The following is a 15,099-nucleotide window of genomic DNA, read 5'->3' on the forward strand; positions in this document are numbered from 1 at the left end:
TGGGTTTGGGCGGAAAGGACTGGAGATAAGATCAAGATGACTTTATAAAATGATTCAGACATCGCTGCTGCCTTTCTGCTCCTCTGTTTTAACTTTACAGCCAAGGGACTTGCTACTTGCAGAGGAATGCAGCCGAAGAAATTGAACTGGGCAGAGGACCTCAAGCCAACAGCAAAGTGACACTGAATGAAACAAATGGGGGGGGGGGGTGAATAGTTGTTTCTTCTCACCAGCCTCTGTAGCATTTTTAATCCGAGACCTACTCTGACCAGATTACTAGCCGTGCAGTTCTTCAAGACAAAAGTGAAATCGCCTCTCCCATGGAGGAAAAAAAGCTTGAATCTGCTCTTCCGTGTTGTATAGCGGATCCTACAAGAAGAGCTAATCATTTTCCCATGACATTTGACATGCCATGAGGTTTGCTTAGGTGCATCCTATCAAGGATGAACATAAATATTTTTGTTTATGACAGAATTATCCACGCTATTTTCTGTCCAGCTTGACGTGCGGTAGCATGCCATTCCATAGGCTGACAGCACTTTGAAAAACAAAGTATCTTCTTGTACTTAGCCTAGGAGGATTCGCTGCTTGTTTCAACAGTGACCCTTTTTATCATGTTACAAGACGGCATAAAAAGGTTACTAACAAACTGGTGATTCAAAGCAACAAGGCTCAAAGCAGACAGCCTTAAACATCACTGCAAAGAACACAATCAGACAGCTGAAAGGCAGAGTCTTAGAAATTTCTAGCATTTCACTATTTATCTTTGGCCCTGAAGAGAAGTGACTTCCTGCAGAAAAAAATCCATTTCGCAGCTAGCAATACACAACCCTCCCTTCCCCGCACACGCTCAACCCCGTTTAAACTTGCCGCTTAGGAGGAGAAATAACATGTTCTCAGATTTCTCATGTCAAAAAGGATGCGAGGGTTAGGCCTAATCACAAAGCGACAAAAGAAAGAGTTTTGCTGCAGACCTCAACGGGAATGGTTTCAGACAACTCAGAGAACTTGCATCAAGGCCTTCAGACTGCGAGAGCCCACTGCTTCAGCGCTTCCCCGTCTCACAGTCCCACCACATGAGAACGAGAAGTCAAATGACTAAGAGCAGTCATACGTAAATCTAGCAAGACATAGTATTGCTTGCAGCATTACATGTTTGAGCTGTCCCCGCATCCAGTAAGTCATATCAGGAGATGACAGAACCAGCCTACACAGATGAATTGCTTTTTTACTGATAGCATGAATGATTCTAGTGAAAAGATAAGAGTGATCCCAGCACATTTCAACTGCTCCCTTTTTCTCTTGCACACAGTAATACTCACTATCTGAAGCACAGAAGCAGTCCAACCTTTTCCATCCATTCACAAGCCACTGGCCCCATTTGGAAGTAGGGCCCTTCATATAACTAAATTCCTAATCTGGAAAGCAAGATCCCATTAGCCAGAGTGAAGGCAACTATCAACTGTACCCAGCTGTCAGGCTGGCAAGTGTCCTTTGGCACAGGGAGGCTCCAAATTGTGTTCAATATAGAAAGACGAACAATGCAGCCTATTTTACAGCTGAGGTCATGGCATATTCTTAGGGGTAGTTATCCAGTTTGGCATATCCGATACAAGAATTTTGCTCCAGTGATACTTCTTTCCAAAGTTTTATAGAAAATAACTGTACAAAAGGTGAAAGCAAAATCATTCAAAACTATCTAAACAGCAACTAAAGAAACCCAGATACCAAAGTCCTCATCATCTGTGTTTCTCTGTGTAGGGTGTTGATGTCAAACAACAAATAAATGACGAAAGAAATAACCAAACGCATAGAAAAAAGAGCAAAAAGAAAACATATATGCAGAACTGATAAGCTATCTTTAGTTATGTCAGCTAAGCCATTTCTGTAAGGGTACGGGCAGATGATCACCAGGGATCAAGCAACTTCATCTAGTCCCTGCCTCCAGGTGAGATGTTGCAAAAAGATGGGAGTAGCTCGGCGGCCACTTTAAACACGGTGAGACAGCCTTGCCAAGCCAGGGCAGGTACAAATTAGGAGTGCTGTAGCTTGTTGCAGGTAAAACTGTTTCAGTAGCTGCTTCTATAAAACCTCTTTGTGGTCATAAATACAGAATTAATAATTATTTACAAATGAAACAAAATACAGTAAATCCAACAAAGAAACTGAGGGAATAAATCTAACTAACCATGTAGAACAAGACACGAAAGGTCAAAAGGCTAGGGGTTAACAAGCTAATCCGAAAGCAACATCCTTCCACCAGACAGTGGTCACACCCTGGAAACTAACTCCAGGAAGCTCGGAGGGGGGAAATCTGCACCAGTAAAGCAATTCGAAGAATGGGACATATGGAGAGCTATGCAGATATATAAGAGAGAACATGGAATTTGCTAGTCTGTTAGTCCTGCTTGGGGATTCTGCATTAAATACACTTATCCAACAAAAGACTTCTTCCATGGGTATGAAAAGGCCAAGGCATTATGTGAACTCATTACAACAAAAGGATTCCAGAAAGAGGGAGAAAAAAGAGAAGAAAATCAGAGGTCAGCCACAGGAATCAAATGTCAAAACAGAAGCTAGGGCTGCGAGTCAGTGGTCCAGTGACAGAAGCCAAGCTCTCCACTGATGAAGGGGGTATTGTCCAGGCTTCTAGTGTACATAGGCTATTAAAACAAAATGATAATAATCAGTGTTTTATAAACTGAGAAGTACCCATGTCAGGTTACAGCACAGACCTCTAGACGACTACATGGGAAGGTCTGCAAAATCTCCCCTAACATTCATCTTTTCTACCCCCTCTCAGAACCTCCAGCTCTGCTCCATTACTTGCACTCTGTGTACCCAGGGAGAGACCAGCGGGGAGCCCTGCCAGCCGGCTGGGCACTTCTCAGCACAGCCTCTCGACGAGTACGCAGACGAGCCGAATTCAGCAGGGCGTGCGAGCTGGGGACAGCGTAGCTGAGATGTCACTGAAACAGGAAATGCAAACTTATTCTCTGCATCAGCAGCAAAAACTGGCGTTTCTACCAAATAAAATCCTGAAATCAGTCTCGAGTTAGAATCTGCCTTGCCACAGATAAACAAAAGGCTGAAACACTTTCATTCTTCACTATTTAATGTTGCAGCAAGTAAATGAAGAATAGGTCTTTGAAACAGCATCTTTTCAATACACTATTCAAGTGCTACTATTGCAAATGATTCTGTTTTAAAATGGATGAGCATTCATAGACCTAAAGTGAACATATTAATGTAAAAAACCAACTCTGAAAGCATGCAGAAAGGTATATGGGAAAGGAAACACGACATACCAGTGTGCAGCTCCCTGGTAAAACGAGCTCAGAGAGCTCCAAGCAAAGCACTTAAAACAGATGAATACTCTGGTCAGCTACTTACAAGAGAGGATAAAAAGCACACCAATACAGTCTGATTCAGGATGAGTTAGTAGCTGGACAACTCCTGGCACGGTAACTGCTTAAGCCCTCAGTATGCTTTCCATAGGCTCCAGGCATCCTTCCCAAACACATTTATCAAAGGCGGCAATCGAACATGACGCTCAAATCATCCCAGCAAACTAGAACAAGACCGAAAGATAAGGGCTCAAATCCATCTGGAAAGCTAGCCAAAGCCAAAAAGCAGCAGTTTAAAGGTTACCTGAAGACTTTGGAATGAAATAAAGATTTTACAGGGTACTAATTAAACATGAACTTTTTTTTAAGGACAAGCATGAGAAATATGCTGTTATTTCTTCTGCCACCTTAAATTACATACAAAACTACATCCCTTCCTTAGGCATTAGATTAATAAACTGCATTTTCTCACACAAAAAATTTCAAAACACATTACCTCCTGTGAAGCCTTCAGCTCTGAGATATGCCTGTCAAACACACAATTACAGAGCAGCACTGCAAAATCTCTGGTATTAACTTAGAGTCACACTGCTTCTGCTGCTGAAAGCCAGCAATATAACCTTATTTTGAATCACAGCACTGAACACGGAACCGTGTAATGCTACAGCACGTATCACCAGAACTTAAATAACGCTCTCCCTCGCCCAAAGAGAGCCAAATCATTACCCTTGTCCATCCAAGTCCACCCACCCACTCCACCGGCAGCTCAAATGAGCCAGGCACTTACCATAGCGACATTTCAGGGCCATCTGAAATACCAGTATCAGGCTGGGAAGGAGCAATCAGTGCTTTTACAAGAACAGGGAGCATAACGAGGGAAGGCACATCCAGAATACAGCTGGGGATCTCATCCTCAGAAACATAACCACCCCATCCTTCCCATACTGCTAAATGTCATGGAGATCTTGGCCAAGCAGGAGGGGAAAGCCAGCAAAAAAGTCCTGGTATGGGAACTTCAGGACACAGGAAAGTGAAAGTTATACCTCAAGGAGGCGAACTGAATCCTCTGCCCTCGTGTCGAGGCGGCTCAGAGAAGAACACAGCTTCCTCCCACTGTGTCTGGATTCCCATCAACTCTGCTACTGAATTCTGCAGGGAGCCTTATTTGGTAGTGGCTGGTAGATGCAGGGCCAAATCCTGATCCTTTTACTTCAACTGGTATTCCAATGGGATTACACTACTGAGAGCAAAAAGCAGCTTTTGGCCTTCAGCCATTTGATTAATACCTAAGGTATCTTAAGATTTATTTATTTTTCTCTCATCTGTAAGAATTGTTGTCAGATTTTCCTTATTTATGTATTAGACAACATATGCTTTTAAGTTTCTTGTTCCTCATGCATTTAACATAGCTCTTAAAGGAAACTCCAAAGTTTTTAAGCTTGTTTTTCCATTATCCCTATTTTAGTGTCCCGCAAATACCTTTAACCACATCAAGACATCTTGATCAGCACCAGCAACAAGGGAGATTAGCACAGCCTTGGGAACTCCGTTTTGTTAACTTGCAGCTACAGAGCCAGCAAACCAGAACAGAAGGGCCTGGCATGAGTTCCCAGAATACCAGTTTTTAATAAAATCTCAGCAACAGAGCTACATGCTCTGAAACAGCGCTGTGACCTTTCTCAGTACAGACCAGCTTGAAAAGCAGGCAACGCACTCTTCCTGTGGCACCAGCCATGCTTCTGTCTTTCAAGAAACAGTAAAAGCAGCTGTCCCAGGAGGCAAGACATTACCCTGGCGCTTGAAATTCCCAGTTCCCAGCTCTGCTGGAGACACACTGTGTGATTTCATGCATCTGATACAACAGCTACATACCTCAATTCCTTGTGTGGGAAATTGAGATGGTATCACCTCCCCCCACTAGAATATTATGAGAGTAAGTATTAAAACTTGCAAGACTTAAATATAATGTGATGGATAGACTGTATTCATGGATATCCAAACTGAACAACTACCTCTGTTTTAATGAAGAGTTCCTATTTTCTACCCGGACTCTTAGGTATTCAAGAAAGCCTTTCTTTTTTAGAAAAGCAAACCACAACATCAAAAGAGGTATCAGATATAAAACTTTCTAATTTAGCAACAAGATTGTGAGGCAGTAAGATTTCCTCTAAAACTAAGCAGAGTAACAGTGGATTAATCAATCATCTAATTCAGCAGTGCTTCTGGCCAGGCGAGTCACCTACCTCCTCTCCAGATGAAAGGAGGGCAGCAAGCTTTGGTCCCCCTTTTCTGCATAACTGCTTTACTGCCCACGCGTAGCCCAGAAACTGCACAGACACTAAGCCCCGTACTGTGAGGAAGCACTAGACTTCTGTGGAGGTGCAGCACAACAAGCTCACTGCTTTCAGGAGTGATATAAAGCATGTAGGAAGGGACCAAGAAAGATGGCAGCTGAAGTGGAGCACTACTGCTGCCTGACCTATGCATCGGCCTGAAGCCGAGCTGTCCCTAGGACAGGCCACAGGCTGGGTAGCTGGCCTGCACGCTGCAGAACCAGCCAGAAGCATGCTCTTCCGTAAGGGACACTTTAACAAAACAAGAAGCAGTAACCACTTAAGGGGGGAAAAGCATGGAACAAATAGTTTCAGTGGAAAAGCTAAGTAAAATTCCTGCAGATAATGGTCTGTGAATTGGAAACCTTTAGAAAATATATTCCACAAGGAAGATGTTTTTTCACTTGAACAGCATTTTGCTCTGGAATTTTTGATGCTGCTATCTAGTGTACATCTTAAACTTTCAGAGAAACTAAGAACAGAAAAACCTCTCCTGATCTTGCTTCTGCTTTCTCTTAAATATATATCTGCTATTTTAGAAACAACAGGATTGGATTTGTAACTAAAGAAGGTACATTAACGCAGTGCCTTAAATGGTATACTAGATTTTCTAAAATGGTAATATGCAGATAGACATTTCACAGTTTTCATTTATGATCCAGTACTCTTCCAAAGTAAAACATTAATGATTTTTTTTTATTACTACAGGTTTTGAGCAGATGGAAGTGCTCTAAATATCTTATTTTTATTAAAAAGAGACAAAGAGAGAGAGAGAGAAAGGGGGGAACAGAGAGAGAGAGAGAGAGAGAGAAAAGACAGTAGTAACATACATTCAAGCACACTTTAATACTCATTTTATATCTATTTTTATTTGAGAGAACAATTACTAGCCCAACAATGTACTTTTTGGCAATGTGGTCTAAGTAAATCCATGTTCTCAAAACATGCAAAGGTTTAATGTTAGCTCTTTAGTTCCTGGAACCTGAACTATAGTTAGAAGGAATGAGAAAAGCTACAAGTGTGTGTGGTTTTGTGTTGTGTTTTGTTTTTTTTTAAAAAGGAAGTAACAGCTGTTGCTTTCACATAGCATCCAAAAATCTCCAGCAGCGAGGCAAACTCACAATACACCAATGGTAATACAGCACTGGGAGGCTTCCCAAATTTTGTCAGAACAGATGAGTCTTAAAGAGTACGTAAAACATAACGCAGACTTGAGTTAAGCGACAGAAACATTCTTATAGCAATTTAACATAGACTAAAACCCCATCTTTTCCTCAGTGCTCAGAGAAAGAACTAGTCTGATTGTGGTGTTAATCCAAGAAAGCCGATGGCCTTAAACCTGTGTTCAAGATGTTGCAAAAGAGCAGTCCTTGTGATCCAAACTGAACAATTACCTCTGGTTTAAGTGAAAAGTTCCTAGTTTCTATCTGGACTAAAGCATGAGCCACTACAATTCACAACACATGAAGTTCCTAAAATGTCTTCTTTTAAACATTCTCTTAGATGATAGCACAACAAAAACATATAGACATTTTAATATGTTTTAGTGGAGGAAACCACAGACAGAATGTGAAATAAACCATAAATTCCTGAAAATTCCCACCTCATTTGTTGCACATTTCTTCTACAGTGTTTCTTTACTGAAATGCATTGCTTTTCATCAAAATACTTACTTCAGTATTTGTACCAAACCAATAAACTGCTCGGTTTCCTCACTCTAACCTCATCTGAGAGCCTTGAAAGATTTGCCCTCCAGAAATAAAAATAGCACTTCTCTATCTATAAAAAGAACACTTCTATTTATTAGGCATAAAAGAAGAAATAAAACGAGCTTTCTGCGGTCGCTCATGCTGCCTACCATATGTTTCAGCAATCAGTTTAGTCTGCTCAGGAAATTTGCACAAAGGTGAGGAGAAACATCCCACTCCCCCCCCCCCCAATCACCTCACTGGACAACACCACAGAAGCAACAGGTTTGTATTTCTTCTATTTTTAAGCCTCAAGCAGCATATTTCTCTCTTTCAAAGTCCCCAATACTAACTAGTGTTTCAGATGAATGGGTAGTAGGACTGCAGCAGGGCTTCTAGTGTTAGAAGACTCATGCAAACCACTTTTTTTTTTTTGCTCAGAAGAGAATGAAAAACAGGCAGTACTTGTTTTTTCTTGCTTGGGCTCTTCAGGTTGGCTACCAGATCTCAACGCTACTAATCAGAACGAGAATCACAACCTTTCGTGGTGCAAAAGTCCAGCTACACCACAGGCTGTTACACAGCATGACAACTGAAAACTCGCTCGTTCAGCTACTGAAAAAGTCTATTCATCACAGCGTAAAGGTTAGTACCAGTTAAGGTATCCTGCTTTTCATAGTATAAGTTAATCTGACATCGCTCTGCTACTGGAGCCAGACAGCTTCCAACATCCCAGATAGTTACGTTAAAGTTTGGAGAGCTGTTCACTCTGCTTGCAACTCTGTTGGAATACATACTGCAAGTTTGTCTTAAAACAGTTCAAGGTAATGACAAATGGTTATAAAAACCAAAACATTACAGAAAAATTGCTCATAAAAGTAAACAAAGTTTGAGACTGAATTAGTCCAAACAAAAAGCTCTCTCGATGCCACCCAAGGACACTGCTGAAATCCTGTCTGGTAAACAAAACGAGATCTCAACATGCCAAAGCCGGCATGCTGGAAATGAGACCTATCTGATGAATGAAATGAGAGGACTGCCTATTCCATTCATTCTCCTGCTTTCTGAGGCTTGTAACGCGGCACTTACAATGAAAGGCCACGTGCATAGAAAGAAATGAGCTTTACTGTCAAGGCCACGCGAGGAGCAGGGCTCTCGCACACCGCACCCTTGTCTCTCAAGACCACTTTTGATGTTACTGTGTCTTCACCCGACCCAGGTCACGATTAAGATGATATTACCACTCAGCTGATTTCAGCTGAGTCCCAAACACTGCTCAGAAGGTGGGAGTGGGGCTCCCTCTGCCCTACCTCCTCACACACATCTTCATCCCTCTCTATTTTATTTCTTCTCTCCTAACTCCCTTTTACCCATCTGTTCAAAAATAGTTTAACTTAGGTGACCAAGAGTTTCTCTTGCTACACCAGTGCCAGCCTGAGACCAGGAAAGGGGCTAAAAGCAGTTTTCTAAGAAGTTTGATGCTGGTACAAGTCTGACAGGTCTCAAAACAGCTGATCAAGCACTGCATGCAGTTTTTACTTGTTTCCCAGCTCAGACCCCAACAACAGCAGTTAAACAGATGTTAACTATGATTTGCCTTCAGACACTGCATGTCGAAGTCCCTATACCTATAATCCCAAACAATTTTATTTGCCCCACAGTATTACCAGTGTGTTGCAGCTGGGCAACCGGTGAGCTCAGCAACAAGTTAGCTGAAGTTTTAGGGCCTTGTAAGAGAAGTTTTAATTCACAGTTTTTATTGGGAAAGCAGATGACAGGACCAGAGGAAGCAAAACGTATCTTCAAAGTGTTTGAGATGGACCATGACAAACAAGTAAATTCAGAGGAACTGCATGGTTATAGCAGATTTTGTACTCAAGCTGTGATGACAGTAAGCTCCTACAGTGATTTAACTGTACTTACAGGCATGGTCTCAAGCTAACTGCAGCAAAAGATGTGGTTGGAAGAGATTTACATCCTCAGGTGAAGTAAAAGCCTCCCTGCATCTCTTACTGCCACCCTCACAGACCTGCCCAACAGCTTCAACAACTTCGGGTAGTCTGCCCTCTGTCATTCAATAGCTAAATTTAAAATGAGGTCTGCCTTTACAGATGAAGCAAGCTTCTCAAAGCCTCATCAGAACCCTAATTACCCTCAATGTTATCTTGCTCCCTGCCTTAAGGACAAGAAAAAGCATACATGCAGCAGCATGCAGAAGAGAAGATGATGAAACAGAAAGAAATCAACAGTAACAAAACAAATCAGTCCTTGATACCATAATACCTGGGTTTACTTGGAAAATTTGACACTGTTTAGCTGAAGGTCTTCTGCAGATTAACACACAGGAGGCTTAATAGCTGTGGACAATATCTGTTTATAATCCTTGTTCTTAACATGTTTATGTTCGCATAGTACAAATGACTGGTTTAAGCTTTTTCCAGCCATGCTGACGCAGGAAATGATGTAAAACATAGCAAATGATTAAGTAGAGACGCAGGGATGTGTTCGGCTGCATTCAAACAAAAGTAAAATCCAATACACCTTTTACCTTCGCATCCCAACATCCTGTTGCAAGCAAGAGTTCCCATTCCACCACTGAAAAAGTCTTTGTCCTTGCTCTCATCACTGACAATACATAGATACTAAAGTAGACAACAGCATCCTTCCTCCCTACTCACATGGGACCCCTGCCACAAATGGTATTAAGAAACCACAAGGTTCATCCAGTCTCCTGCAGAAGCATTTCTGATATTCAGCACTTGTGTGCAGGAAAAGACCTCAAAAGACTTCTTTTTTTAAAGCAGATGAACTGACTAGATCAGATCACCTGGTGCTACAGCATGGCTGAGATGTGCTTGACACATGGAGCATTAACCCATTTGGAGGGCTTCACTGTTTCCTGTTGTAGCCAAAAGAACCATCTCACCCACACAGCGCAGACCCTCAGTGTCTTAATTCAAGAAATAAATTACAGGGTCAGCAACACGTAGCAGATGGAGGAAGTAACTCCGCCATGTGTAACGACGTGAGCAAACAGTTTTCACACATGACTGTGCTTTGTTATGGGGGGGCTTTCAGTACTGGGACCAACGTAACAAAATGATCGCAAGCAGCAGAATGATGATGCGCACACGTGTGAAAGTATGGCAGGCTCGCCAGCAGAAAAAACATCACTATCAATAATGCTTAAGACACTGCATCATGCAAAGAGACATTTTCTCTCCTTCGCTGTGAATACAAGATAAGCATTACTGAGCTAGGAGTATCAGCACTGAACAAGCCTTCTGCACCCACACAGCAGCAACTGCGTCTCCCTGTGCCTCAGAGACAACAGTAAGTTGACAGCAGAAGAGTAACTAGCCTGTTATTTCTAAGACATGTCACACAACAACCCAAGGGTTTTACAGTATTTTAACAGCTACAAAGGAAAATCAGGCAGCTATAGTAAAAATAGTACAGAAGAGGGCAACTCCCTATGGGTGGTTCCTAGCCTCAGGCTAAGGGAAATCTTCACATCTTCTCTTACGGTAACAATGCAGAGGAACTACAACTACAGTTCCTCCTGGGGAGCAGAACACTGTCACTGCCCCTAACAATGGCATAACTGGTCCAGAACAAGCCAAAAAGGGGTACAGCCTGACTGGGCCAAGGGAGTCAGGGTGGAAAGGCCTGCTGGCCAACCAGGGAGGTGAAGTAGGGCAGAAACAGGGGCTGGGAACAAAGACGAACCAGCCATGACACCAGCGCTAGACCAGACAGGAGGCTAAACAACATCACTATGGGGCTACAGGAAGGAACAATAGCAACGGATGGAATGAAGAAAATGGGGATGCAACCATTAAAGAGGTGTCATCCAGGGGATGACAGCAAGGGCTGCACCTTTCAGAGCACAGGAGCTGTGAACGTGAGACAAATGATTTGCAGAACGTCTAAAAGAGCCACAGAAGAGGGGTTTAGGAAACTGATAAGGGAGGGGGACACAATGCGAGAGGGAGATGAGGCCACGCAGGGGCCCTCAGGAATGGCATGGGGAGGTGAGGAGGGGACCCTTGACAACTCTGATGTGGGGGGAAAAAAGGGAGACGCAGCTTCAGGGGATGGAGAGGGATGACATGTGCTTGGGGGGGGGTCAAACATCAGATAATGGAGGATAGTCATAGGAGACAGGAACTCTAATCCAACTTGCAGAACTGTAAGAAAATTTTACAGGGAAAGGGACAGAAAGGAGGGAAAAAGGTAAGGCAGTATCCTGTTGAGCCTGGGCACACTGACCACAGTTGGGAAGAGGGAGCTTCCTGGAAGGTGTGAACCAGGACACTGGAATAAAGAGGGTCTAAGCTGGGTAACTGGAGAGAGCTATTTCGGGAGGTTCCTACAGGGTCACAAAAAGGCAGCTTGGGGAGAAAACCTGCCAAGTGGTGGAAGCTCCATTTCAGGGACCTGTCAGAAACCCCTACGAGCAGTTGGGGGGGGCAGTTGGGGGGGGGTCGCTGACAGCCCGTGAAGGGCATTTAGGGGGCAGTTGTTGGCAGGCCCCTGAGAAGCAGTTTGTTAAGGTGGTCCCTGAAAAGCATGCCTGGGTGGGGGGGGATGTGCAGGTCCCTGAGGAGCATTTGGGGGGGGGGGGTGAAGAATGATTGTTAGCAGATCCCTAAGGGGTAGTTGGTGGGGGGAGGTAGAGGTGCTGGCAGGCCCCGAAGGATGTTTTGGGGAATGGGTTGTTAGCAGATCCCTGAAGAGTAGCTTGGGGGAAGGATGGCCAGCAGGTCCCTGAAGGGCAGCTGGAGGGAGTTGCTGGCATGTCCAGGAGTGGTTTGCAGGGAGATTGCAGGCGAGTCCCTGAGGGGCGGTTGGGGGCGGAAGGGTCACCAGCAGGTCCCTGAGGGGCGGTTTGGGGTTGGGGGGGAGAGGGCCGCTGACAGGTCCCTGAGGGGCGGTTGGGGAGGGAGGAGTCACCAGCAGGTCCCTGAGGGGCGGTTTGGGGGGGGGGAGGGGTCACAGGCAGGTCCCCGAGGGGTGGTTTTGCGGGGGGGAGGGGTGCAGCAGGTCCCTCGGGGCGGTTAGGGAAGGAGAGAAGGGTCACAGGCAGGTCCCTGAGGGGCGGTTTGGGGGGGGGGGGGAAGGGGTGCGGCAGATCCCTCAGGGGCGGTTGGGGGGAGGGAGGGTCACAGGCAGGTCCCTGAGGGGCGGTTGGGGGGGGGGAGGGTCACAGGCAGGTCCCTCAGGGGCGGTTGGGGGGAGGGAGGATCACAGGCAGGTCCCTGAGGGGCGGTTTGGGGGGGGGAAGGGGTGCGGCAGATCCCTGAGGGGCGGTTGGGGGGAGGGAGGGTCACAGGCAGGTCCCTGAGGGGCGGTTGGGGGGAGGGAGGGTCACAGGCAGGTCCCTGAGGGGCGGTTTGGGGGGAGGGAGGGTCACAGGCAGGTCCCTGAGGGGCGGTTTGGGGGGGGGAGGGTCACAGGCAGGTCCCTGAGGGGCGGTTGGGGGGAGGGAGGGTCACAGGCAGGTCCCTGAGGGGCGGTTTGGGGGGGGGGAGGGTCACAGGCAGGTCCCTGAGGGGCGGTTTGGGGGGGGGGAGGGTCACAGGCAGGTCCCTGAGGGGCGGTTGGGGGGGGGAGGGTCACAGGCAGGTCCCTGAGGGGCGGTTGGGGGGGGGAGGGTCACAGGCAGGTCCCTGAGGGGCGGTTGGGGGGGGAAGGCTGAGGGGGCGCGAGGGGCTCGGCGGCGACGCAGGCCGGGCCGGGAGAGGAGGGGGAGGCGGCGGCGCGGAGGGAGCAGCAGCGGCAGAGCCGGCCGCAGCGCTGCCGGAGCCCGAGGCCCTGCCCGCCGCGCTCACCTTCTGGCGGATCTGCCCGGACGTGGAGACTTTGCGGATGAGTTTCTGCGGGGAGCCCGGCTCCTGCTCCGGCTCGCTGTCCGACGACTCGTCCGCCGCGGCGCTGGCGGCGGCGGCGGCGACCGCCCCGGCCTGGGGCTGGGGCTGCGCGGCGCCCGCCGCCGCCATGCTGCACCGAGCGCAGCGGCGCCGAGCGGAGCGGAGCCGAGCGGAGCCGAGCGGGGCGGCGCGGCGCTACCGGCGCCCTCTCCCGCCGTGCGCCGCGCGCTGCAGCCGCCCGCGCGCGGCGGCGGCGGCACCCCCTGGCGGCGGCCGCGCCCCGCCCCGCCCCGCGAGCCGTTGGGGGCAGCCGTTGGGGGCAGCCGTTGGGGGCAGCCGTTGGGGGCAGCCGTTGGGGGCAGCCGTTGGGGGCAGCCGTTGGGGGCAGCCGTTGGGGGCGAGCGCGGCCCTTCAGGCACTCTGGCCGTGTCGTCCGTCCCCCCCCCCCCCCCCGCTACCCACTAAGCCGTTTCTCCCCTGCGCTGCTCACTGGAGAAACCGTAACCGCTCTGTTTTGTGGAAACACCAGCGTTTACAGGAGAGCATCATTTGTGAAGCACAAATATGTCCGGTTGCACCAGGGATGGGGGGCGCCGGGCTTGGTGCGGCGAGGGCAGTCCACCTCTCGTCGCTGCGGCCTGAGGGACGCTCTCAGCCCTCGCAAGCCGAGCTCTTGCAGCCTTTTCAGTCAGGTTCCTGCAGGATTGTTCCCCCATCTGAGTTTATGGCTTTTGCATACAGGAAAGTAATGCAGCCCTTGGAATGATATTAAAGCTTTGCATGAGCCTAAGCAAGTTTCGTTGCAAACTGAAATAAGCCATCTCACCACAGCATTGTTCACCCTGTGTCCTGCTTGGTCCAAACACCATGGTGTCTTTATTAGGGGCCAAATAAAGCATTTCAGCTTAGAGCTTCGATGAGGTGAGCCAAAAAGCTGGGATCTCTCCTTGATTCTTGGGGTTGTTTCCACTCGTCAATTCTTCCACTGTTTTTAATAAAATACTGTAGGGTAAATCATGTAGGGGCAAGTTAGAGTGCTTCCTTTCTGCCCCTAGTTAGGATCTGTTTTAATCAGCCTCCTGCAAAAAAAGGTACTTTCCACCCACTATGTCTTACAGTCCACCGGCCCCTGACAATCTGACTTTAGTATCTGTTTAATCAGACACTGCTAAGTGAGAGCAATTGGCTTTTCTTGTCTCCCACCTACTCACAGTCAAAGCAGGTTCCTGATGCCAAATAACACTTTATTTTTCAATACAGAAACATTCTTGCCTGACTCAGCCTTTCCACACGCCATTTCTCATTAGTACTGTTAGCATTAGGTAACTCGGCCCTGAAGCACTTGTCTCTCTAACGCCCGGATCCCCGGGAAAGGCAGGAGAAGCTGCCTTCGGAGAGCTGCCTGGTTTATAGTATCCCATAGCTACAGCTACGTAGCTGGGATTTCATGGAGACAGATGGGAAAAAAAGCATTTGTCACCAAACTTGTACCTTCAGCAGACAGCTTAAGCACTGAGGCGATATATTTGATGCAAGTCCTGCTCAAAATAGGCAGTTTCATAGATGCTATCATTTTCGGGCCTTATCACTCTCCGCGGGCTGGGGGCCTGTTCTATAAATGGGCTCCCACCACATCAAAGGCAGAGGGTCAGGAAATTGGATTACTCTCTTCCAGCTGTAAATATGACTAGCAGGCTACAGGTCTGACTTCTTAGAGGATCGTGTAACATCAGAACCAGAAGAAAGGAAAGATAAAAGGCAAACAGTTCCAGCTAAAGACCTCTTTTCTGCTGACAAAGGTCAGCATCTGTTGACTAAAGAGCAGGGGAATAAAAGGCCAGCCTGGCTCGCAGAAAGA

General features: G+C 47.0%; 1 protein-coding gene across 4 annotated transcripts in view; it reads right to left on the minus strand.

The window, feature by feature from the left end:
* DGKD (diacylglycerol kinase delta) overlaps window positions 1–13,426 on the minus strand; it is a 65,732-nt gene extending 52,306 nt beyond the window's left edge. For 3 of the 4 annotated variants that reach the window (XR_010390532.1, XM_064516988.1, XM_064516987.1), the window contains exon 1: window positions 13,203–13,426. Coding sequence is in view for 2 of the 4 variants with exons in the window: in XM_064516988.1 (XP_064373058.1) it covers window positions 13,203–13,370 (168 nt within the window). In the remaining 2 variants the exon portion in view is untranslated. Of the gene's footprint in view, window positions 1–4,390; window positions 4,460–13,202 lie in introns of those variants that run through there. The other variant, XM_064516989.1, reaches the window with a different exon arrangement.
* Window positions 13,427–15,099: the final 1,673 nt, after the last annotated feature.

The sequence above is a fragment of the Dromaius novaehollandiae genome, chromosome 9 (genome assembly GCF_036370855.1).
Source record: "Dromaius novaehollandiae isolate bDroNov1 chromosome 9, bDroNov1.hap1, whole genome shotgun sequence".
Classification (NCBI taxonomy): Eukaryota; Metazoa; Chordata; class Aves; order Casuariiformes; family Dromaiidae; genus Dromaius; species Dromaius novaehollandiae.